We start from the raw sequence: 26822 nt of genomic DNA, 5'->3' as shown, positions 1-26822 counted from the left end.
TAATTACGAAAAGCTCTTTATCTGAACAATCGGTTGTGGGGGATTTATGCTATATATACGACCGCTTTCATCCATTTTTTCAAACAACAATATGTACAATATACTAAAGCATATAGTGAAGTTTGAAGCTTCAATCTGATAAATTGAGGAAGATATGACAAAAATGCTCTTTTCTGAAAAATCGGTTGTATGGGGGATATATGCTATAGTGGTGCAATCCAGCCGGCTCCGACAAATGTCTAATCGGACACCTAAATATACCCGCTTTCCAAATTTTATCAAGATATCTCAAAAATTGAGGGACTAGTTTGCATACAAACAGACAGACGGACATGGCTAAATCAACTAAGCTCTTCATCCTGATCATTTCAGTATACTTACAATTTTGAGATTCGTTGCAAAATTAATATATCATTTCCTTTTCATGAAAGGTATAAGAAAAATAATAATAATTTTCTCTACTTGAATGATTGGCGTATCAAAAGAAAGTGGCAAGTAAACTTGGAATCGAATATCTTCATCATTCCACTCTTACAGCCTTTCCTGCGAAATGTATTTATATTTGACGCCTTTTATTTTAAAGCAATTTTCTCTTGCTTGCTGAGTCAAACTAATTTTACAGTTAATGGAAACTCGATATAAATATGTCAATTTCGGAATAAAATATTGGAGGAACCATTTGTCAAAGCAAAGAATGGAAACAAATGTTGGTACTTCGGTAAATACGTTTATATAATTAGATGGCGCCAGTTCGCCGAAAGATGCGGACATTGCAATTTTTTCCTTGACATATGCAAAGATGTCATCTACGGAAGCGTAGAGGTGCACCGAATCATTGAGGTGACATGACAACTCATTAATAGACTAGTTTTTAATTAAAAAGAACAAGAGAGTTGATGGATTGTGTACGTTGAGATGAGGACATTTTTGTCTACTGTGAGTGCCCTCAGTGAGTATCGGGTGGGCGGCACATTTGTTCAACCAGATTACTTCCTAGTAGGAGCAAAAAATGCATATTACCAACCGATTCCAGACTGTCACAAGCCATGCGAAAAGGTAGATCCCGTTTCACCCCAGCAGGTTAAGTTAGGTTAGAGTGGCCACCGGTGCGAGCACCAGTGCAATTAGGCCCAAAAGGTTCCATTGTGATACCACCTGGATCTCTCCCCTACACAAACCAACAGGCCGTTTCAGGAAATGTCAGGATTTCTTAGGTTCCAACTTAGCCAGATCACAAAGATCGTCAAAGAAGGGAGATCCCAGAGATTTCTTCCTCTTGCAGCTCCTGCAGTAATCATTATAAGGAGCACCCAGCCATTGTGCATGCTTCCCGATTGCTATGTGGCCGGTTATAAGTCCAACCTCCAGAGATATGTCCCCCTTCCAAGAAGAAGGATACTTCTTGTACGTCCCATTCAGACCGCACGAGCTTGATGTGGTAGCAGGATTCGATATTGTTCTATCTCACACCCGCTTCCCTAAGGAAAACTCCTTTCAAATTGAGCTTACAGGTAGCGAGCGGCATGCTCAATCCCTTCCAGGACGACGAAAGCGGAAAGGATGTGCCCCCTCTTGCAATTTCGTCAGACATCTCAATGCCCGGTATTTCCGAGTATCCAGGCCCCCATACCATACTGAGTGAAGTTTGCTCAGTGATCTCGATAAGAGATTTGCGGCATTTCTCTACTGTTCTGGACTTACATGTGACCGAACCAAGCGCTTTTAGTGCAGCCTGGCTGTCAGAGTAAATACAAATTTTATTATAGCCGTGAACAGCATTCCTCAGGTGATCAACGGCCTCATTTTTAGCAGCGACCTCCGCTTGAAAAACGCTGCAATGATCGGGGAGGCCAAAGAATAGATTCCACCCTAGTTGAGGTGCAAAGATCCCGCTGTCCACCTTTTCATCCAGTTTGGAGCCGTCAGTGTATATCTGCAGCCTATCGCTTAGTTCCTATTCGGGGTAACAACCTCGTACTTCATATCGAAAAATACAGTCGGAGCGCAATCGTCCGATGAGGGCGAATCCAGATTCTTAAGAATGGCTGCATGGCCAACCATATTCTCTCTTCAGCCGGAAAACTCTCGCAGCCGTAGAGCAGCAAAGGCCGCACATTGCTTGGCCATTAAATCTATTGGCAACACATTAAAAAGGGTAGCGCCTCCTCAGGGGTGGTGCGCAGAGCGCCCGCCACGCAGACTAGAGCACTTGTTTGTAACAAAGCCCCGTATAGAAGGCTTGGTCTAACCACAGCTGTGTAGAGCCACAGGGTAATATCCGGCGATAGTCCCATCTGCGTGCAACAGCTTCCCTACAGCTGTACAGTGCCACAGTTGCTTTCCTCACTCGCTCCTGAGCGTTTTCCCTCCAGAATAGTTTCCTATCCAATGGCGGCCACCGTGGTGTGATGGTAGCGTGCTCCGCCTACCACACCGGATGCCCTGGGTTCAAACCCCGGGCAAAGCAACATCAAAATTTTAGAAATAAAGTTTTTCAATTAGAAGAAAATTTTTCTAAGCGGGGTCGCCCCTCGGCAGTGTTTGGCAAGCGCTCCGGGTGTATTTCTGCCATGAAAAGCTCTCAGTGAAAACTCATCTGCCTTACAGATGCCGTTCGGAGTCGGCATAAAATCATGTAGGTCCCGTCCGACCAATTTGTAGGGAAAATCAAGAGGAGCACGACGCAAATTGGAAGAGAAGCTCGGCCTTAGATCTCTTCGGAGGTTATCGCGCCTTATATTTATTTTTTTATTTTTATTTGGCAGAGTCCCTCAGCGTCAGGGTCGTACCCGGTAGCACCGGCAGCTGCAACACAGGTATCTTATATTTCCTAGTGAACAGAACCAGTTCACTTTTGGATGATTTAACCGATAGACCTTTACTCCTGGTCCAGTTCTCCACCAGTTTCAGCTTAGTTTGCATTAGATCGCATAGTGTCTGCGGAAACTTCCCGCTAACTAACAGCGCGAGGCCATCTGCATAAGCGATTATCTTGCTGCATCCGTCCTTCTCAAGAAGAACCAAGAGCGGGTTAGGGGGTTTAGTATATACTCGCGATAGGTATACCTGTCGTAAGAGGCGACTAAAGTACACAAATTCTTTCAAGGAGTGCAGCATAATTTAAAGCTTCTTCAACCCAATTTTCAGCCACACCTACCCGTGGCAATTCCTATTTATTTAGCAGCCGAGGCTCTGGCGACACAAGTTCCTCATGAAACTAGGGGGTGCGGGTGGTATGGCCTAGAATTTTCAATTTGTACACATTAAATCGTTCCCGATATGGTCATTTTGTACCTTAATTGTGCTTGTTCCGGAATATAGCGGATCTATGTCCGGCAAAGGACAACCAACATCCATAAAACTCCTTAAAAAGCTTACTGCTACAACAACATCACATCTTGACAATTTGTAGGAAAATTTTTAAGGTAGCACTTACTTACTTAATTGGCGCTTAATCGTTTAAACGGCTAAAGCCATTTTTTATTTTTACCTGGTCCTTCCAGCGGATTGGGGGCCACTCTCTTCCTCTGCTTCCATAGGCGGATTCCGATAAAAATACGTTCTCAATCCGAGCGTCATCTTTCATTCGCATAACATTGCCCAGCCAACGTAGCCGCTGCATTTTAATTCGCTGGGCTATGTTGATGTTTGCGTAGAGCTCGCACAGCTCATCATTAAATCTTCTTCGGTACTCGCCATCGCCAACGCGTAGAGGCCATAAATCTATCGTAGAAATTTTCTCTTGACTCATCTGTTGTTGTCATGTTCCATGATTCTTCATCATTTAGCGGGACGGCTACAATAAATAACATGTAACTAGAGCATGATTTTCGTTTGCTGATCGGGGACTTTACTTTTCAATTACTTACCCAGTCCAAAGTAACATTTATTGGCAAGTGTGATTCTACGCTGGCTTTCAGAGCTGATGTTTTTGTTAGTGGTAATGCTAGTTACACTGGATCACAAATTCCAATTTTTTTTTTCTGCACCAGAGACGCCATTATGAAATTCCTATGTAAAATCACTCCCTGATTTCGAAAATCAAGGAACCCTGCAGGTTCAAAGATAACGAACAATCATTACGGATTTTTTCCGAATTTCCGGATTTTTGTGAAAATATAAAAAAATGTGTACTTTGCGAGGAAGGATCTCGAAAACTTTTTATTTTTTTGTAGATTTGTTTTTATTTCTCTAAGCTCTGTTTTATTGCAAAAAAATAAGCTTTCATTCAACAAAATCGATGAACTAAGTTATAAGCATTCAAGTAAATATATCCATTTAATACTTAAGTACCCTACTGGTACATATGCGAATACTAACACATATGTACCAGTAGGGTACTTAAGTATTAAATGGGAATATTTGCATGAATGCTTATAACTTTTGTATTAGTCCATAGATTTTGTTGAATGAAAAAACAAATCTGCAAAAAATAAAAAGTTTTCGAGATCCTTCCTCGCAAAGTAGACATTTTTTTATATTTTTACAAAAAAAAAATGGAAAAATCCGTAATAATTCGTTATCTTTGCATCTGCAGAGTCTAGCAAAATTCGAAATTATGGATGCCAACAGTAGCGTGTTTGCCAAAGCGCAGAAAGTAGCACAAGGCAACAAACTAGAGGAAGATCGGCCTAAATCTCCTCGAAGATATATCACGCCAAGTCATTATTTTTATACCCAGCTTCACTTGTACACAGGGTATTATAACTTTGATTGGATAATGGTTGGTTGTACAGGTATACAGCAATCGAGATAAATATAGACTTCCATATATCAAAATCATCAGTATCGAAAAAAAATTTGATTGGGCCTTATCCGTCCGTCCGTACATCCGTCTGTCCGTTAACACGATATCTTTTGAAGCTCTTCGTTTGGCTTCCGCCATGCCCTATGACGTCCGTCCGGACCAAATATATTGTATTTGCCTTTATCCCTAAATATGACGGTTTTCCAAAACACAAAACTTTTGGTTTTATAGGTATTGGCGAAAGAAAGCCGCTTTTCTTTATTGACATTTGAAATAAGAGGTTTTTTTCCATGCTGCACGACCGTGAATATTACTGCTTGTCATTACTCTGCGCACTGTTTTATCAGATACTTGAATTTAAAGGAAGTTTTTATTCTGTCAATAATTTTTGGGGCTGATAAATGTGGGTTTCCTCGATTTTCTTTCCATATTTTGCGTTCTTCTCTCAAAGTTAGTAACTTTGGTCGACCAAATCGTGCTAAATTTTCCAAATTACTGCGTTTTTTACACCGTTTTATTACATTTTCAATCGTTTGACGGCATCGACCGAACATAACTCAAATGTATTTCGTACATTTACCTGCATTGTGGGGATATAAAATATTTTTTATCAGCTGTAGTTGCTCTCTACATTTTCGATATAAACACTACGACAATTGAAAACGAAATTAACTCAATTACAAATAAAATTGATTATACTTTCTTTTCGCTTCTAACAACTTCAGCAAAAATGGAAAAAGTAACTTAATAGTGTCCAGTAACGGGTTCAAAAACAATAAGCAAAATACCTTTTGTGCGCACAAATTTTCATTGCTACGCACGTTTTTTGTTGTATGTACATAACGGTACTATTTTTGTGCATGCTGTGTAGCCCATTCCCTAAGCCGATGCTCAATAATTCGTGTAAGTATTTAAATTATTATGTTCGGATACTTAGTACATACAAAATCTAAAATTTGTACATACGAGTAGTTATGCAAAATACTTTTGTAAGTAACTGTATATGTATTATGGCGTAGACTTGTAACACTATTAAGCACAAAAAAACAAACAACAACAGCATTTCAAGTGTACAGCTGGGTATATAAAGTTCGGTTTCACCCGAACTTAGACTTCCTTACTTGTTTTAAATTAAAAAGAACAAGAGAGTTGATGGATTGTGTACGTTAAGATGGGATTTTTTTGTCTATTGTGAGTACACTCAGTGAGTGCCGAGTGGGCGGCATATTTGTTCAACTAGATTACTTCTTAATAGTCCTGAACAAACCTCTTTCTTTCTCTGACGAACTTACGTAGGAGCAAAAGATGCAAATTACCAACCGCTGCCAGACTGGCGAAAACCTTGCGAAAATTCAATAGCCTTGCAGATGCCGGTCGGAGTCGTCATAAAATATGTAGATCCCGTTCCACCGCAGCTGGTTTGGGGTTATTAATATACTCGCGGTGGGTATGCCTGTCGTAAGAGGCAACTAAAATACCCAAATTCTTTCAAGGAGTGCAGCGTAATTTATAACTTTTTCAACCCATTTTTCAACCTCACCTACCCGTGGCAAATCCTATTTGTTTAGCTATCGAGTCTGTGGTGACACAAGTTCCTCATAGAACTAGGGGGTGCGGGTGGTATGGCCTAGAATGTTCAATTCGTTGACATTAAATCGTTCCCGAGATGGTCGTTTTTGTACCTTAATTGTGCTTATTACCGGAACGTATCGGGTTTATGTCCGGCGAAGGACCATCAACATCGATAAAACTCCTTAAACAGCTTACTGCTACAACAACATCCCTTCTTGACAATTTATAGGAAAATTTTTAAGGTAGAACTTACTTAATTGGCGCTTAATCGTTTAAACGGCTATAGTCGTTCAGGAAGGCGGCCGAGTCGCCTCTTCGCTCTGCCCACTAGCGCCAATTGGTCACACCAAGGGAGTTCAAAATCGTTTTCCACCTGGTCCCTCCATTGGATTGAGGGCCGCTCTCATCTTCCGCTTCCATAAGCGGATTGCGATAAAAATACGTTCTCAGCCGGAGCGTTATATTTCATTCGCATAACATTGCCCAGCCAACGTAGCCGCTGCGTTTTAATTCGCTGGACTGTGTTGATGTCTGCGTAGAGCTCGTACAGCTCATCATTAAATCTCCTGTTCATACTCGCCATCGCCAACGTGTAGAGGTCCATAAATCTATCGAAGAACTTTTCTCTTGAACACTCACAGAGCCGCTCCATCTCTTGTTATCATGGTTCATGCTTCTGCGCCATATAGCAGGACGGCTACGATAAGTAACTTGTAGAGCATGATTTTCGTTTGCCGAGAGGGTGCTGTACTTTTCAATTGCTTACCTAGTCCAATGTAGCATTTATTGGCAAGAGCGATTATTCGCTGGCTTTCAGAGCTGATGTTGTTGTTAGTGTTAATGGTTACCAAATAAACAAAGTATTTTACTATTTCTAAATTATGGATGCCAACAGTAGCGTGGTTGCCAAAGCGCAGAAAGTAGCACAAGGCAATAAATTAGAGCAAGGGAAGCTCGGCCTAAATCTCGTCGAAGGTATATCACGCCAAGTCATTATTTTTATACCCAGCTGTACTTGTACACAGGGTATTATAACTTTGATTGGATAACGGTTGGTTGTACAGGTATACAGGAATCGAGATAGATAGAGACTTCCATATATCAAAATCATCAGTACCGAAAAAAAATTTGATTGAGCCATGTCCGTCCGTCCGTCTGTCTGTTAACACGATAACTTGAGTAAATTTTGCGATATCTTGACGAAATTTAGTATGTAGGTTCCTGGGCACTCATCTCAGATCGTTATATAAAATGAACGATTTCGGGCTATAACCACACCCACTTTTTCGATATCGAAAATTTCGGAAAACCGAAAAAGTGTGATAATTCATTACTAAAGACGGATAAACTGATGAAACTAGGTAAGTGAGTTGAACTTATGGCGCAGAATAGAAAATTAGTAAAATTTTGGACAATGGGCGTGGCACAGCCCACTTTTAAAAGAAGTTAATTTAAAAGTTTTGCAAGCAAGTAATTTGGCAGTCGTTGAAGATATCATGATGAAATTTGGCAGGAACGTTACTCCTATTACTATATGTGTTAAGAAAAAATTAGCAAAATCGGAGAACGACCACGCCCACTTTAAAAAAAAATTTTTTAAGTCAAATGTTAACAAAAAATTTAATATCTTTACAGTATATAAGTAAATTATGTCAACATTCGACTCCAGTAATGATATGGTGCAATAAAATACAAAAATAAAAGAAAATTTCAAAATGGGCGTGGCTCCGCCCTTTTTCATTTAATTTGTCTAGGATACTTTTAACGCCATAAGTCGAACAAAAATTAACCAATCCTTTTGAAATTTGGTGGGGGCATAGATTTTATGGCGTTAACTGTTTTTTGTGAAAATGGGCGAAATCGGGTAAAGACGCGCCCAGTTTTTATACACAGTCGGCCGTCTGTCCTTCCGCTCGGCCGTTAATACGATAACTTGAGCAAAAATCGATATATCTTTACTAAACTTCTTAGTTCACATATTTATCTGAACTCACTTTATCTTGGTATTAAAAATGGGCGAAATCCGACTATGACCATGCCCACCTTTTCGATATCGAAAATTTCGAAAAATTTAAAAAATGCCATAATTCTATATCAAATACGAAAAAAGGGATAAAACATGGTGATAGGATTCGTTTTCTGACGCAAAATACAACTTTAGAAAAAACTTTGTAAAATAGGTGTGAAAAATTTCTTCAGGGCGAAATTAAAAGCCCTTGGAATCATGGCAGGAATTTCTACTGTCCGTGTTATTACACATATAAATAAATTGGCGGTACCCAACAGATGATATTCTGGGTTACCCTGGTCCACATTTGGTCGATATCTCGAAAATGCTTTCACATATACAACTAAGGGCAACTCTCTTTAAAAACCCTACTTAATACCTTCCATTTGATACCCTTGTCATACAAACACATTCCAGGGTTACCCTAGGTTCATTTTCCTACATCGGGATTTTCCCTTATTTGACAAAAAAAGAAGGAATATCGTCACCCTTGGTCTACAATTTGGTCGATATTTCGCAAACGTATGTGATGGAATTGAAAACCACTTATAAACCATCTACGAAACCCTAGGAAACCAACGCAGCTAAGCTCTCAGCTGAGTATGTAATGTTCTGTTACACTCGAACTTAGCATTCCTTACTTGTTATTTTTTTTAACCAAAGAACCGAATAATTTTCTTAATGACCGCGCCAATTTATTTTATGTTAAACATTATTTATTTCATTTGCCATTATGTTCTACTTCAACTTGCAATCTAAACATATTTACACACATATAGACCTACATAAATCACTAATAAAAGCATCAATCAGTTGAACTAATTTGCACGACTTTCCTTTTCATTCACAGATCACTCCTACAAAAGCATCAACGATGAAATCATTTGGGTTAGCATTGGCATGGGCGTCACAATATTGGTCCTAATAACAATTGCACTCTGTTATATCGCATACGAGAAATGCCACAAGAAACGTGAATATTACATTAATGCATAACGCGCTATGCCATGCTACTTCATGTTAAATATCTTCGAAATGGTGAAATTTCATAGCAATTTACAGTCATTTATAAGATTGAACACGAAACACACGCGATGCATGACAAATGAAAGGAAAATTCCAACAACGTAACCGTATCTAAATTTTTACGCATTCATACATACATACATAAATGAGTAGTGTGGTTATTGTGCTTCACATCACCACCAATGTTGGTCCACCATGTTTGTAAAGGAGTATGAGTATAAATAAGCGCACACATACAGGTGTGCAAGGAGTGTGGGAGACAAAAGTTTTAAATTGAATATGCAAGTGAACAAAAAGCCATCTGTGGTATGAGAAGAACTGCCACAAACCAACTTCAATTACCACTACAACAATATTTACTATGATCCTTACTACATTTGTGCATTTTCACATACAGATACGATGTAGCAACAAAAAAAATCACAACAAATGAAGGGAATAGAAAGAACTTTTAGCATGTACTATATATGTATAAGTATCTATTAGGGATGCCGATTCGGGGTTTTCAGGATTTTATATGGATATCCCGAAAATTTCGAATAATCGTTTAGTCCCTAAGCAAAAGTTGTTTAGTAAAATATTCGAATGTCACTAATCGACTAGTTGTTTGCGCTCGAATAATGACACACTCAACTATCATATATGTTTTTTCTAATTGCTGTTTTTATGTACGGGTCCCTTTTTCGCTCTTATTTGGAATCCAAATCTATACATAAAGTTTTGGTTGTAAAGATGGAGATTCGGGCTATTAGCAAACTTTGGGCAATTTTTGTCGTAATGCATTTGTTTAGCTATATTTTATTAAAATAATTTTTTAAAAATAAACGATTGTGAGCCCACCAAGAAATCTATTTGTACTATGGCACTATTGTGAATATTTGCACTGTATTACCGACAGTTGCTACCATACGCCAGCTGCAAGTTTTAATTGATTGATAGAACAGCTGATTTCTCTTTATATTTGAGAAGAGACTTTTATATTGGTTGCGCACGCGTTCGGCACATTCAAATAATTAGCCGAATAATCGATTGTAATCAAGAGCTAGAATTAGCACCAAACTATTGCGAATCTGCTAGAAGAGTGACGATGCTATGATATGTCATATACCTGCGAGGACCGCTTAATGAAAGGAAAATTCATTCATTTGTTCATATCATGATAGAAAGTTTCTATCAGCTTTTTGAGGCCGAATCGAGCATTCTGAACGAAAGTACCATATACGTGTGAGCTCCCATCTCTTTTCAACTAGTTTTGCTTATCAATTGCAAATGTTATCGCTGTTTCGGTTACTCATGACAGACGGTAACAGAAAGTGAAATTAGGTGTCAGCTCTAACTACCGGCTAAATCAAATAATATTTGTATGTGCTCAGTATTATTTTTTTATCAAACCGCGTCTTCATTAGGCTTGAATTATAATTCAAAGTCCTGAAGTTTTCACACACCTATTTGTAGCGTTTTGCTAATAAAATGCCATCTCTACGATATGAACAGTTTTTTCTTGCTGGAACCTGGTTTCGCAAATTATATGAGCCTATTTCCATTGGAAAGAAATCGAGAAGAATTGGAAAAGATGAGATAGCAAAATAGAGGAAGAGGCGGTGAAAGCTGTGCCTAAAAGTCCAGCTGTAATCTCGAACACAACCCCGAAAATTATTCCAAAAATATTCCACAAATTATATTATAAGGAAATGAATACTACAGTTATTTCAAAATCGTAATAGCTCCGAAATAGTTTCGAATTGATCCCGAAATGATTCGAAGATAGTCGCAAAGAATCCCAAATTTGCTCTTCCAAGGTCTGAAAATGATCCGGCTTTTGTTCGGAAAGAAGGAAAAGGAATGGCAGATTACTAACAGCAAGAGGGAAGAGATGGAAGGCAGAATAAATGTTGTCGAGGAAATCAGGTGACAGTTCAATAAATATAAAAACGGAGAATGGGAGGAAAGAAGAGAAATAGGAAGAATATGAGGAGAGCGCTGAAAGAGAGTGGAGGATAACGAAGTAGTGGACTTGTGCTTTGACAGGATAGATTAGGCGGTAGCCATCCTGATAGGGGATGCTCTCTTGGACAGCATGAAGGTTCGTTGTGAAAAGAGGAGAAGAGAAGTTAAAGAAAATTGAGAGGAACAGTGGTGTAAAAAGAAGAGTAGAGCTATAAAAAGAAGAGACAGATGTAGAGAACTCGTAGAGAGATGAATTACGCCTTTTCTTATATCACTTTCAAACTATTTTTATATTAGACTAACACCCACTGAAACGAGGAGGAGTTTTCCAATGTAAGGTAAAAATACTTCAAAAACTTATTTCTTTTTTTAAAATTTTCACATAAATACCACCCGAAAAGGGTGATGAGAAAGGTGTAGGGCAGGGATACTTTTTGATCATTCTGGAAAAATTCAAACTTTTTACACATTTTATCACTTTTATTACAGAAATGCACACAGGAATGTTCTAAGAAATGTAAATTCTTTATATTAGGACTTAAAATTGGTTAGGTCATATTTCGCCAGCTTGCTTAATAAAAGATGTAAGTTTTTGGTCAAACGATCATTCATTATGGATATCCAAAACCGACTAAAATTTTAAGGTTATCTGCCGTTTAGTTTTTTATAAAACAAAAGTTTATTTATATACAAGGAAGATGCAAAAATGTGTCGTAAAAAACAAGTATCGATACCGGTGCCCATTTAAAATACTCGGGCAAAGTATCGATGCTAGTACTCATACTCAGTAAAAGGTATCGAGTATACACGATCCAAGTGAGTACTTTTGTATTACCAAAAGCGAAAAAACTTTGTATGTTTTTTATAATGAATCGTATATTTATTTTTAATTAAGCAGAAAACAAGTAAGCAAACTTAAGTTCGGGCGAAATCAAACATTATATACCAAGCTTTGTGTTCTCAGATATAAGGTTTTCCACGTGAAGCAGTGTTATTTAGTTAGTGCAAATGTGGTCAGGAAATGTATCTCCTGTGCAAAGGAATTGGCCAAAATATGAGAAGATTGCGATTATACAGGGTGTCAAAAGTTAGTTTTTTTTCGGTATGTCTTTTTTTTATCAATAAATATTAAGGCCATCACATTTCAACGTACAAAAAAGCTTAAATGATTCTTACAGCATTTTTTTTGCATTAGTTTTTTGGAACTTTGTCAAGTTTTGAAAATTAACGAATGAAAAAACTTAATTGGTTGAAAACAACACTCAACATTCAACCTTTTCAAATGTGTTAAAAATTTATGGTGTAGGCAACTTTTTATAATTCAAGTTGAAGCTAGAAGTTTTTAGTGACTCTGGACAGTAAACTTATATTTTTCTCTTACTACCATGTGCAGAAATCGTCTCCAATTCCACTATTTGCAAAATTTCGTTTGGAGTGAGAGGTGAACTAACAACTTCGTTCTCATCGGCCATGATATCTGGATCTAAATTTTTCTCAAGTTATCGTGTTAATGAATTGTACTTTATTGAACTTAAACCTTTAGACCATTGACATGGAAAGGTATCGGGGAAAAGTATCCAGGTAAAATATCGATACTTTACACAATATTTGATAAAAAGCATCGAGTACAAAGTACTCCAATATTTTTTGGAAAAGTATCGATACCACTCACTCAGTACTCGTATCGTTCCATAACTAGTCGTAGGAGTAAAAAAATTAAATTTTGTTTTATATAAAAACGACTGAACCATTCCTAAGCAATAATAAATTCAAAACCCTGGCCCTACAAAAAACATTATCAATAAAATTTAGTTTTAATACCGAAATATTCGAGACTGCAAAAAAACTTGCCATCCCTATTGCCTATGCCATTGCTTCTCTATAGTATTAAATCCAAAACAATTTCGCGCTAACAAATTGAAACAACAAGCAACTGAATAGGAGACGAAATCGCGTTTTAGACACTCAACTAAAAGTGCAGGAAGTAATACCAATTGCAAACGGAATCGAAAAGCAGCAACAAAAACCTTGACTGTTTCCATACGATGCTTTTACTTTTTAGAAATGGATTGTAATCAAGAAGATAGAGAATAAACCAACATAATTTTAAAAGAAAATTGGGTGAATGTACACAAATGGAAGCAAAATGGAACAATCCACAATTATTTGTGTAAGCCCTTAAAATTGTATATTTATGTATTTATTTACACAAACGCGTTGGAGTAACCCATTTGGAATATATCATGTATCGACCTTAGAATCAATGTATTGCAGAAAACATCTTTTTTCATACCGATGTCCTAGAAAAGTATTGCAATTACAACTTATTAATGATAGAGTGGCAAACCTATGGACGCCACTATCGACAGCATGGCGAAACTAAACAGGTAACAACCGCAAGTCAGCTGATTGGTACTTTTTTGAAATGATTTGACACTTCAACTTCCAACACAGTACAACTTTGAATTTCTATATATGGTTGTACGTATGTCATCTTGTATGCTTCCGCCATGGTCGATAACACAGGCCGCCAAAATGTGACCAACATTCAGACCCAGAAACCAGACTACATATTTCCGAAGGCTTATGATGCGCTGAATCCAAATATCAGATCTGGTTTTCGAGATATCGTAACCTAAAAGTGCAAAAAACACCGTTTTCGCCCATATTTGAGGTTATGTAACCTTGCAGATGTTTTCTTTCACCAAAATTAAAGGACGGCACCTTTAAACAAGGTCTTCTACTTTCAAATAGCGTTGAGTTTGCTCAAATATCATTTTTTTCGTTGAGATATCGCATTTTGAAATTTTCATGTTTCGAAATTTCCCAGGGTTAGGTGGGTTTGCCTGCTTGTGGTGTGGAAGGGGTGGTTCCTAGGGGTTAGGGGTTACGGGAGCTGATGGGTTAACAGTTAATTTGGTTAGCCTACTTGTGGTGTGAGATATCTAGATAAATAAGACTTATTTTAAGAAAAATATGCGAGTAAACGCTGTCCCCAGGGTTAATTGGGTTAGCCTGCTTGCGGTATGGTAGGCGTGGTTTCTAAGGGTTAAGGCTGTGTGTGACTTGGTACCCGAGTGTTAGATAGTGTAGGGGTGTGGTGAGTTAGCACACTTATAGTGTGAGACAAAATTTTTAGGACAATAAGGCTCAATTCAAGAAATTTTGTAAAATTTAAAAACATAAAAATTTCAAAATGCGATATCTCAGCGAAAAAAAATTATATTTGAGCAAACTCAACGCCATTTGAAAGAAGAAGACTCGTGTTTAAAGATACCGTCCTTTAATTTTGGTGAAAGGAAACATCTGCAAGGCTACATAACCTCAAATATGGGCAAAAACGGTGTTTTTTGCACTTTTAGGTTAGGATATCTCGAACACCATATCTGATAGAGCAATCCTGAGGCCAGATTTGGATTCAGCGCATCATAAGCCTTCGGAAATATGTAGTCTGGTTTCTGGGTCTGAGATGCTGTCGGCCTGTGTAATTAATATATGTACATATATTTTATTAGGCTATTTTGAAGACCATCGAAGGTGTTTTCAAAATTATCAAAAAAATTTAGATGTTTTGGTTAATTACGATATTGTAACACTCCATTGCAACATAAATTTTTTTAATTACTATATAAGATTGAGTAAATGTCTCATCGCATCGAACAATTAGCCTCAGTTCGTTTCTCCTAAAAGGTATGGAGAATATTTTCAATCAGCATACATATTAGAAAGGTCAACCTAAAGAAACTCCATTTGTGTAGGACTCAATTTACCTATCCGTCAGGATAATCAACGGAGACCGCTATTCATAGCCACACGAAAGAAATTGAAAAGGCTATGTAGTCTTAAAATAAAGCACTCTGCGCTTTTCTTTGACATCTAAGTGGTCTTTGATAACCTCACACATCATTCTATCGAACAAGCTATGATTGGCAAGGATATAAGCCCAATGAACTGGATGCTGGATGATATCCATGTTAAAGAGAAGAAAAGTCCATCTTAAGCTGGAAGGAACAACTGAGTCGATTGTGGTCGCTAGAGGATGCCCTCAAGGGGTGTAATCACTTCTCTCTTGTGGACCTTAAGGATGACCTACTTCAGTTGCTAAAAGCCAATTGATTTTAAACAGAAGAGTATACAAATGACTTAGTAATCTGCACCACAAGGTGCTTTATCATTCGTAAAAGTAAAGCCCTCTTTACCACACTAGTTACACCGATACAAGAATACGAATCAAGAATCCGCAATCCGCGACTATGCGTATAGTCTTTCCCCTTATACTAGTGGGTTAAAGCCAATCAATCTTCTAACTCTTGAAAGACGTAGAGAACGCTAGACGTAATTGTTATGGCTCAGTAGTTTAGTCATATGGATTGATTTCTAGAACTAAGCTCCAATCGTCAAAATATTACCAACCTCTTCTTTTGAGGCAATGTAGAACTTATTTCGAACTAAATTAATCCTTCCGGTTTTGTGTCATTCGAATTAGTTTGGTATAACGGATTTAAAAATATTCTCTTATTTCGCAATGTAGTATATATAAAACTTTTAACTGTTATGTATAATAAAAAAAAATTATTTTTATTCATTAGCTGAACAGTTTAAGATCTCGACGCCTAACAAACCTCCGCCTATCAACAAATCGGCGAAAACAAAAAACAATATGCGTACGTCTTGCGGATGCTCCCCTCGTAACGGTTTGGTGGGCTTTGGTGGGTAGTAATCCGTTGGGTGTATTATTATTATTATAAGGTTCGCTGAAAGCGCCCATAATTTGCGATTATTCGCTACATCCCTAATTATACATATACATACATACATAAATAAGTCATTATTCTCATATGAGCAATTTAATTTGAGCGTGTAATGAAAATATTTAATACGAAGAGTATAATCATAACAACAAAAACATACATTGTTTATAATGGCATTTGAAAGAATTTATAAAAATAAAATACGATGAAAATTAAATAAGCCCACAACTCAAAAGCTTTAAATATTTATATATAAGGCCTTTAAAAGTTCGATTGAATAAAAATTACTTTAAATAAAGAAAATAACAAAATACTACGATATTAAAAACGAAATGAATGCTGAAAATATACTCGTATTACTTTATTAATAAATTACTTTAATCGAATTTTAATTGAAAACTTACTTATACAAATATTTATACATACATACATACAGAGATATATGTATATTACTATGTTGCATTGTGTAGGATGTCGTCCCTTTCATATGTATATGTAGAAAGTGGTTAACTATTAAAAAATATATATAAATAAATTTCACGATTAATTGTATATGAAGTGACAAAGCTATGCATTTGCGTGAAAATGCACCAGATTGTGAGCGACCTTAGTAAATCACCATGGCAACCATCAAATGAAAAGAAATTTACAAGACACGACATAAATGAAGACCACTTTTAAAGTAGCTCGTGAGTCGCGAATTAACTGGAAAATATTTGTGCGCAATATTAGAAAATGTAATAAGATCTTAGGCATATATGTATGTTAGGGCGGGTCAAATTGTATGGGGAAAAAGAGGGAAAACAACTTGAGGTGCACATCCAGTTTCTGAATATATGGGTCATACTGAGTAATATTGTCCATGGGACCATAGGTCTGAAATGAATTTCAAGCCTCCCTAATTTTGTTAGAAAGTTTTATATCCCAATCCGAATCCGAATTTGACATTTATTCACATGTATTTTATTTGTGAGAGCCGCTTTTCGGATTGGGATATAAAATTTTCTAACAGAATTAGGGAGGCTGGATATTCATTTCAGACCTATGGTCCCATGGACAATATTATTCAGTATGTCCCATAAATTCAGAAACTGGAGGTGCCTTTGGCCCGCCCTAATGTATGTATTTATCAATTTCTTTCTATAAAATCGTATAACCTTCCAGTGAGGCCATAGGTGCACTAACCGAAAGTGTTCTTGCAGGGAATAGCAGCTGTTCGAAATGGTGCTTTGTGGATTGCATTTCAAAAGCAATAAATATTTTTAGTATTGCATTCTTCAAAATGTTTGACACATTTACAAATATTTTGCTATTGCATTGCGTTTGGTATGCATTGAGAATTTTCTATGCAACCATGCAAGACCATTTGCACCTGATCATGAACCGTGAATAATAGGGCAATTAGCCTAGCATCATTGCATTTGCAAACTGGTGTAGTATTTTCACACAAAACGTAAAAAAATTATATACATGCATTTGCTACGTCATGGCAAAAATGCAATATCAAAAACCGTAGTGCATTTTTCCAATACTGAATAGCAAATCATCAACTGTCAAAACAAAACAAAAAATGGAAAGAAAAAATTTAAAATGTAAAATGTATTACGCATTTGAAAGCAAACAAATAGTTTTAAAGTATACATTGAAATATGTATATATATATATATATATATATATATATAGGAACTTAATGTTATGATATTTAACTATTTATATATTGCTTAAACGATGTGGTAGCTGTCAATCCTTTAGTCGTTACCCAAAATGTTTGTCCACTTCATTTTTAATTAATAAATTTTTGTCTTCAGATTTATGGCTTTTAATATGAAAATGTATTTTAAGGTAAGTAATACATGAACTTTGTTCATAATTACCGATTATCGAAGCGAAAAATGTATATGGGAAAATTAGTTACTTAATTATCGATTAGGGGTTAAGTACGAAAGTGAAAATAATCTTGTTTCATGTAAACAAGGTCTCAACCCCGTTTACACAAGCCCTAATCTACAGTAAATCCACAATAGATAATCTAGGCGTTCACATATGTCCCATCCCTAGCAACTTGATTACTAGCTGTCAAACTTGTAAATAAATAAATAAATAAATTTGGATGTTTCTCTCTAATTTCGTGCTTCCGTTTAGAGATGACACCTTAGACGTGGTTGCTTGTGTGTGAAAAAAATCGGCAAGTGCTAAATTTGTTCATAATTACCGGTTAGCGAAGGGAACTATTTATATGGGAAACTTATGTAGGTCTTTAATTAACGATTTGGAGTTAAGAACGAAAATGAAGATAGACTCGCTATTTGTTGACTTTGTCTTATATTTAAATGTTTATATTAAGTCCGTTTACATCGCACTATTCGATGAGGGTACATATAAGGTACGTTGAATGAGAAATTAAAGCCCTGGCAAGGTTGACATAATCATAGCGCCTAGTTGGCGAATTAATCTCGAAATGCTATCGATTATTTATCAAAAAGTTATCGATATGTATCAAAAAGTGACCGACTTGTTATCAAAAGTTTATCGGTTTACTTTCAAAATGATATCGATTTATTTTCAAAAAGCTATCCCTATGTTATCGAAAAGTTGTTGATTATTTATCGAAAAGTTATCGATTTGTTAATGATCATGATTATTTCAATGACAAACCATTAACTATAAAACTGATAACACATTGATAGCTCGTAATACCTTTGCAAGGGCCGTTTTCTCATTCACCCAATAAAGCTCAATTAACTTACCGGGCAGATAAACTATTCCTCACCTTAAAGTCAAATTCAATGATTTCCATTTCCTCATCTGCTCAGTAAATTAAACCTTGCATTTATGAAGATAAGGCCACCGTGGTGTGATGGTAGCGTGCTCCACCTGCCACATCGTATGTTACATCAAAATTTTAGAAATAAGGTTTTTCAATTAGAAGAAAATTTGTATAAGCGGGGTCGCCCCTCGGCAGAGTTTGGCAAGCACTCCAGTGTATTTCTGCCATAAAAAGCTCTCAGTGAAAACTCATCTGCCTTGCAGATGCGTTCGGAATCGGCATAAAACATGTAGGTTCCGTCCGGCCAATTTATAGGGAAAATCAAGAGGAGCACAACGCAAATCGGAAGAGAAGCTCGGCCTTAGATCTCTTATCGCGCCTTACATTTATTTTTTATTTGATGGAGATACGGCAATGTAACATGAAAGCTATATATAAATATACTACTTTTATTGTTACTTTTATGCTTGACATGATATGCTTTAATTTAAACCTAAGAATAAATTTTAAAAGGCAGATGAGCTGCCGATAAATTTTTCCGCCCAGTAACTTAAAAATAACTTGAGTAAACGAAAATTCACTTATTGGCAGGATAAAGTGAGCACTAAAATTAAAGGCTTTGTGAGAAAACGGCCCTTAGATAACGAATCGATAACGCGTGCATACCTCGTCGATACCACACCTAGTTCAAGCCGATAGCTTGTCGATGGATAACACGCACATAACCGGTCAATACAAACCGATGACTCATCGATAACAAACTGTTATTAACAGTAGATTCCAGCTGCGGTTTTATTATTCCTTTTCTTTCCTTTCCTTGCCCTTCCTTGCCTTGTCTTAATTTTCGGTTTTTGCTATATCTACTATACAGTGTTGTGACTACACTTACGCTTACATTCTGAATTCCCCCATTTAGCATAATATACTCAAAGACTACGCCATTGTAAATCTTACCAAGTAGCGCAACTAACAGCTGATCGGTGAAAATTCACACATTCAACCAAACACAGTTCTCGACTCAGTTTCAAAAAAAACTTTAGATTATTTAGCTCAAATTTTAAAGTGAGATAATCTTTACGAATTTATGTATATAGAATATATAAGGGGTTTTTGTTGTTATTAAAACAATATTTTTATTTATATTAACGCTTTTATCATTTTTTTTTTTTTAACTTTGAAACAACTCCGAACACCATTCCTTCATTACATGTCATTCGACTGCCTATTTGACTGCCTTCCACTCTATCCGCAACATAACCTCAATTTAAGCAGCCAAACTATATAGTAAAAAATTGACTACGCTACGCTTACACTTACCTAACGCTAACACATCAAAAATCTGTAACGGGCAAATAATACATATTTCCAATAACAACTAGTTTTTAAAACTTGTTTGCTTGCGAGGTCATCAACGTCAACGTTTGGCATGGTAAGTCAATGTCATAGGTTTTTTTTTTTTGTACCAAGTTAAACGGTATGCACGTGAGCGACATGTGATGACATATGACATGCAAGACTTGTCAGTCAGTGAGTGAAAAAATATACTGTCAAAGTATTTTGCTTAACCCATGTAAGGATAAATTGATTGAAACACTTAAAAATGTTTGTTTATATGTACATTTGAACCCATGATACAAAAAATGGAGGTAGTTCCATTTAGTGTGACGTTAGCCACTTGACTTTTGCGGGAACAATGACAATTTCACCAAAAATAAGGTACCAGATTGAAAAATGTTACGAATTTTTGTAATTTTGATGGACTTCATATTAACGAATACGACTAAATTACTTTCATAGGTATTTTAAATAAAAAAGAAAAAAAATGAGCCCCCTGCCTTGGAAATATTTTAACACGAAATATCAGCCTAGAAAAGGTGTTTAATAAGTTTTTCGAGCTCCCGAAAATTGTTTTGGTGGAAGAAACATGGATCGAAGTATGCAAAGCAAGAGAATATAGCCCTTTTAAGTGTCCGTACGTTTGCTCAGAATATTTTGACAAAACATACACGTTTGTCAATTGCTTTCTCAAGGGAGGTCCTTATAAACCGACACCGCAATTTCTTAATAAATTGCCTACAAGTCCTCATTTTTTATTTTTTTATTTATCGTGTAATTTCAGCGTTGCGCTTTAGGAGGGAATTGTTAAACAATTTTTTAGGGAGAACATTACCCTGCAACTCTGCAGGTTAGCCACTAGTTATGAGAGTGTTTTTGCCCGTTTTACCAGAGGGCCCCGCCTATACACATTCTGTGCACTTTTAGCATTGACATAGATGTGCAGACTTTGGAGGTACACTTTTTCGCACCATGCCTTGAGAAATATCCACTGTAGGGGCGCGATAATAGGGTCATGCTAGAACAACAGGATTTTTCGTGTATTTTTTTTTTCTGCCTAGGGGTCAAGCTGCCATAAAGATATGAGTCATTAACCAATGTATGAGTCATTATCCACTATTTTTCAATAAAATTGCATGTTTTACTGTATTCTCAATCGATATATATCACATAAATCGTGCTAAAGCATATTATTATTCTCTCAGATGACCATTGCGTTTTCTTCAAATTTCCATCTCGAAAAACCACAATTTCGCCTTAAACAGTAACGGTATGGCAACGCTTCTGGCAAAACAACAAACATTGTGAAACTCCAAAAATCCCCAAATGTACGTCAAAAAATTTTGAGTGGAACTACCTTCTTTTTTGTATCATGTTTGAACCTTATTAGGCGGCAGAGTTGCCAGATTTCGAGACAGCAATTAAGCTAGGTGCTAGAAAACTTCCAGTATTTGCCAAGAGGACGGAGTTATTCTATAACATAAGTCCTGGTATCTGATTGGGGTTCTTCCCTTTAGTCGCCAAACAAATTCTGGTAACACTATGTCTATATGAGATCTATATTGACCGGTCAGTTCAACCTAACCTAACATTTGAACATACTTGCATGCAGACGTGTATCTGTTTCGATCGAACATCGTTAAAAATTATAGTGAATTGCTAACGCCCGGTTTATCAGTGTGAGTTTAAACTCCAGTTAAAGTAGAGTTTAAACCTGCTACTTCGGTCGCTTAAGCTAAGATGAGCAGCAAAATTTTATGTTGTCGATTTTTGGCTTTGCTCCAATTTTTGCCGATATTCAACCATTAATTGACCTCGGTTTCCGTTTTAGCACGTTGAAAGATATTTATGTATGACGGTCTGGTTAAATATAAAGACTACTTGTTGTATGATGATGTAACGAAATGTTACTCATACGACATGTGCGCTATTTACTATGTGTGGCAGTTTAGTTCCGGCAATTTAGTTATAAACAGTAAGGGGGATCATCGTTTTAGTTAGAGTTCAAGTTTAATTTTTAGTGAAATCTGGCGAAAAACCCAAACGGGTTAGAAGCTGCAAAGGATTGGCCAAGACCACAGAACTTGCATGAATTAAGAATTTTCCTTGGGCTGTGCACATATTACCGCCGGTTTGTACCAAACTTTGCCAGCGTAGCCCATAGCCTCCACGAGCTTACAAGAAAAAATAAAGCTTTTGAGTGGAAGAAGGAGCAAGAAGTGGCTTTCCAAACATTGAAAGAGCGTTTTTGCACTGCTCCAATGTTGGGATATGGCGGCCACCGTGGTGTGATGGTAGCGTGCTCCGCCTGCCACACCGTATGCCCTGGGTTCGCAACCCGGGCAAAGCAACATCAAAATTTTAGAAATAAGGTTTTTTAATTAGAAGAAATTTTTTCTAAGCGGGGTCGCCCCTCGGCAGTGTTTGGCAAGCGCTCCGGGTGTATTTCTGCCATGAAAAGCTATCAGTGAAAACTCATCTGCCTTGCAGATGCCGTTCGGAGTCGGCATAAAACATGTAGGTCCCGTCCGACCAATTTGTAGGGAAAATCAAGAGGACCACGACGCAAATTGGAAGAGAAGCTCGGCCTAAGATCTCTTCGGAGGTTATCGCGGCTTACATTTTTTTTTTTATTCAATGTTGGCACATCTGTTCTGTGCTCGTGCCCTGCACTTGCCAGGCTAAGACTCCAGCTATTAGGAGTGATACAGCTGTCAGATCTAGAAGCCGCAAGTGGCTTAAGTCCTAGGAAGCTTCTAGTATTTGCCAAGAGGACGGAGTTATTTTATAACATAGGTCCTGGTTTTTGATAGGGTTTTTCAGTTTGGTCGTTAAAACAAACTTCTGGTAACACTACGGACTCAATCAGTCTATGTGAGGTCCTCATGGACCGGCCAGTTCAACCTACCTACCTGGCACATCCGATTCTAGGAGCAGCGTTTATTCTGCGAATGGATATGCTATAGCAGGCGTTTTATCACAACTGGTCGATGGACAGGAGAAGGTAGTTGCATATTACAGCCGTTCGATTGGAAAACCAGAGCGGAACTATTGCGTTACCCGGAGAGAGCTGTTGGCAGTGGTAAAGTGCATTAAACATTTTCACAAGTACCTCTACGGGCAGCGATTCCGCGTCGGGACAGATTACGCAGCGCTAAAATGGCTCTTGCAGTTCCGTAATCCAGAAGGACAATTGGCACGGTGGATCGAGCGACTAAAAAGTTATGACTTTTCCATTGAGCATCGAAAAGGTAGTACCCATGGAAATGCTGATGCAATGTCACGAAGACCATGTAGTTTGGAATGCAGGCACTGTTCAAAGGCTGAGGCTAAAGAAGACATTATAGATGTCTGGCTAATGACTATAACATGTACGGATGAATGGAACAGGAACAACTAAGGAAGTGTCAGCTAGAAGATACAGATCTGCCACATTTATGCAAGGGCCCGAACGAAATGAAAGACCAAATAGAGACGAGATGTCAGCAGAGAGTCTCATTGCGAAGTCATATTGGGCACAGTGGAACAGTTTAGAATTGACATCCGGTTGCCTTCATCGAGTATGGGAGAGTAAGGATGGTCAAAGTAAGAGGAAACTGATAGTTGTTCCAAGGAAAAGGATTCCCGACGGTCCAATTGGGGGTCATCTTGGAATTACGAAGACGCTCGAGAAGATTAAACAGAGATTCTATTGGGTTGGTTGCCGTCAGTCGGTCACTGAGTGGATTGCGAACTGCGAGGTTTGCAGCAGAGCGAAAGGGCCCAAAACCCGGAGTCATGGCCAGATAAAACAGTATATTTCAGGTGCCCCATTTGAAAGGATCGCCATGGATGTCGCAGGTCCATTTCCTACTAGCAACAAGCGGAAACACGTACTGGTGGTTATGGATTATTTCAGTAAATGCCTAGAGGTATACCCAATCCCAAATCGAGAAGCGGAAACAGTGGCAGAAGTGGTTACAAACGATTGGGTTACAAGGAATGGTGTACCAATGGAGTTACTTTCTGACCAAGGCATTTCGAATTAGCGGTCTTTCAAGAAATGTGTAAGAAATTAGGCCTTCGAAAAACACGGACAACTGCATTGCATCCTCATTCCGATGGTATGGTGGGACGTTTCAATAGAACTTTGGAGGAACACTTATTATTCTTGATGGCTTACCGATCGGCAGTGCATGAGACAACGGGCCAAACTCTCGCAAAGGTAATTTTTGACAATGACCTTCGACTGCCAGCTGATTTGATGTTTGGGATTGATGCTGATGCGGAGAGACATGCCAAGAAATCCACTGGTGACTTGGAAGAAGAGATGAGAGAAATACACCATCTTGTAAGGCATCGAACAAAGATTATGAGTTACATGATGAAAGCCAGATATGATAAAGCAATGAATTCGGAAGGTTTTCGGGAAGGAGATTTGGTGCTGCTATACAACCCACAACGAAAAAAAGGTTTTTCGCCGAAATTGCAGTATAATTGGGAAGGGCCATACAAAGTGGTGAAACGGATTAATGACGTAGTTTACCGCATACAAACAATTGGGAAACCACGAACCAAAATGAAAGTGGTTCATTTGGAAAGGCTGGCAGCGTGTAGACCGGAAAATTTGTCTGATCGGGACGATCAGACTTAGGTGGAGGGCAGTGTGACGAATATTACCATCTCTAAGATTATTAAATAAAGGCACAACAACAGAAACATTAAGCAAGCTACATAAACACATTAATTATCATTTACCCACATACATACAAGGCAACGAAGAGATAACTCACATACAGATGTAGTCATCGGTGGAAGTACTACTCACATACACACGCGCATATGGCGAGAGGCTATAAACGTGTATCTGTAGTTTATAGCTGGTAGCGTATAGCTTGTAATCAAGTAGAGAATTCTAGCAGAAGAGTATAAAAGCAGCGAAAGCTGAGTAATCTGTAACACTTTGATTTAAACACGCTAATAGTGTAATAAAGACCATTTTGTAATACAGAATATTGGAGTATTTTATTCACCAGTTTAGCGATACGAACGTAAGCAGATGGTTGCAAATAAGCGGAATTTCCATAAATTCGTTACAATATGTTTTAAAACAACTTCGTCCTCTTGGCAAAAACCATAAGTATTTAAGAGTATGTAACTGCCGACCCTAGTAGCTGGAGCTTTGGTCTCGCAAGCGCAGGACACGAACACAAGACATGCTCAAACGTTTATTCCTGCATCTTCCACTTTCTGCATCTACGGTTACTGACCAGTCCTAACTTATAAGCAAGTGACGCCAGAAGGCATCATCCAGTTAGTATGCCTATCGTGCACCTGAAGTGTTCTCTCTATAGAGATATGAGCAACCTTGTTAGTGTAATATCGTAAGACTTGCACATGATTTTAGAAATTTTGCAGCCCCTAACTTCTTTCCGTGCTTGATAGATCATATGCAACTCCTTTCTGCATTTGATTTCTTCCAAGCGGATCGGGGCTTCTACCGTCGATTCATAGCGTGCAGCACCGCCATTTTCCAACTCATCGGCCTTTTCGTAATCTTCTACCCTTTTATTACCGGGAACCCAGTATAACCGTATTGCATTCCAGGACACTGCTTGGGGAAGTAACGTGTACGAAAATTGGATTAATAGCCGCCTGACTAGCATATTGACGCGTTTGCAGCTTAAGCACGCTTCCTCCCAAATTTCTCCTACTTTCTTTACGGCCACAGTTTCTATCTGAATGACACTACAGTGATCTGGTAGCCTATATGATCTACTTATATCTGGATCGATACAGTAAACAGCAGACCAGACCCCTTCCGTCAATTTGGAACCATCGTTGTACACGTCAGGCACGGGACCATGTCGTCTCTTTGCCCCATATTAGATGACGCTCTGCGAGGAGTAGCAAATGAAATTAAGTGCCAGTGACGCTTTGCGTCGTAGTCACTAAGTACTTTAAAGCGGCGATTCGCATACCATGTACTGCTATGACGATGCCGCGATTGGACAGCCTAAATTTTCGGTGATTCCGATCTCTTGGTAGAATGCCCCTGACCCAGATCCATTTTTAAAGAGCAATCAAGGCAGAAGCCGGTACATGGTAGTATCTCCTTCGAGGAATGAAATCGAAGTTGGTCAGAATGCTGGAGTGCCTGAGTTCACAAGCGTATATCCCGCGTCCCTAATTGACCGCCTTTCGACTGATATTTCATTAACTATGGCGACCTAGGAAAAATTCAGCATGACGTTCTTATAACGTTTCGGTCGATTTTGACGACATATCAATAAATTTTCGATAAATAATCTACAAAATATCAATAACAAATAGACAACTCATCTATGGCAACAAATCGGTAACTCGTCTATACCTCGTCATTAACACACCTATAAAAAAGAAATGTATTCCCTCATATAGGATACGACTTCCGAAGACTACGCTTACCGCCACAACTTAAATGTTACACTATGAGGCGAGGGTACTGCCCATTAAGGAGAGAAATGAAATGCTGAACAAACAGTTTCTGTTGAATACTCAGAAACCTAGGCATCCCAAAAAACATCTGATTGAAGAGGCCACACCTCCCACGGGCTTAAGAAGTCATCTCCGCAAACATTATGAGGAAATAAGGCACCTGAGAACACTGCCATATGAAGTGAGGAAGAAAAACAAAAACAGGTCCGGGAA

At 37.9% G+C, this 26822-nt stretch overlaps 2 protein-coding genes across 3 annotated transcripts in view; one reads left to right on the top strand and one right to left on the bottom strand.

Moving 5' to 3' along the window:
- The window catches only part of LOC137253077 (uncharacterized), a 225783-nt gene extending 207923 nt beyond the window's left edge, over positions 1–17860 (top strand). For both annotated transcript variants that reach the window (XM_067789413.1, XM_067789421.1), the window contains exon 3: positions 9178–17860. In XM_067789413.1, coding sequence (XP_067645514.1) covers positions 9178–9323 — 146 coding nt within the window. In that variant the 3' untranslated portion in view covers positions 9324–17860. The remainder of the gene's footprint in view (positions 1–9177) is intronic.
- The window catches only part of LOC137253070 (zinc finger protein 287-like), a 37399-nt gene continuing 15885 nt past the window's right edge, over positions 5309–26822 (bottom strand). Inside the window, exon 7 of the transcript XR_010953716.1 lies at positions 5309–5327. The gene's annotated coding sequence lies outside the window, so the exon portion shown is untranslated. The remainder of the gene's footprint in view (positions 5328–26822) is intronic.

Source organism: Eurosta solidaginis, chromosome 1 (assembly GCF_040869045.1).
Source record: "Eurosta solidaginis isolate ZX-2024a chromosome 1, ASM4086904v1, whole genome shotgun sequence".
NCBI classification, from domain to species: Eukaryota; Metazoa; Arthropoda; class Insecta; order Diptera; family Tephritidae; genus Eurosta; species Eurosta solidaginis.
The sequence above is the reverse complement of the archived record's forward strand: the minus strand, read 5'-3'. Positions and strand labels throughout refer to the sequence as shown.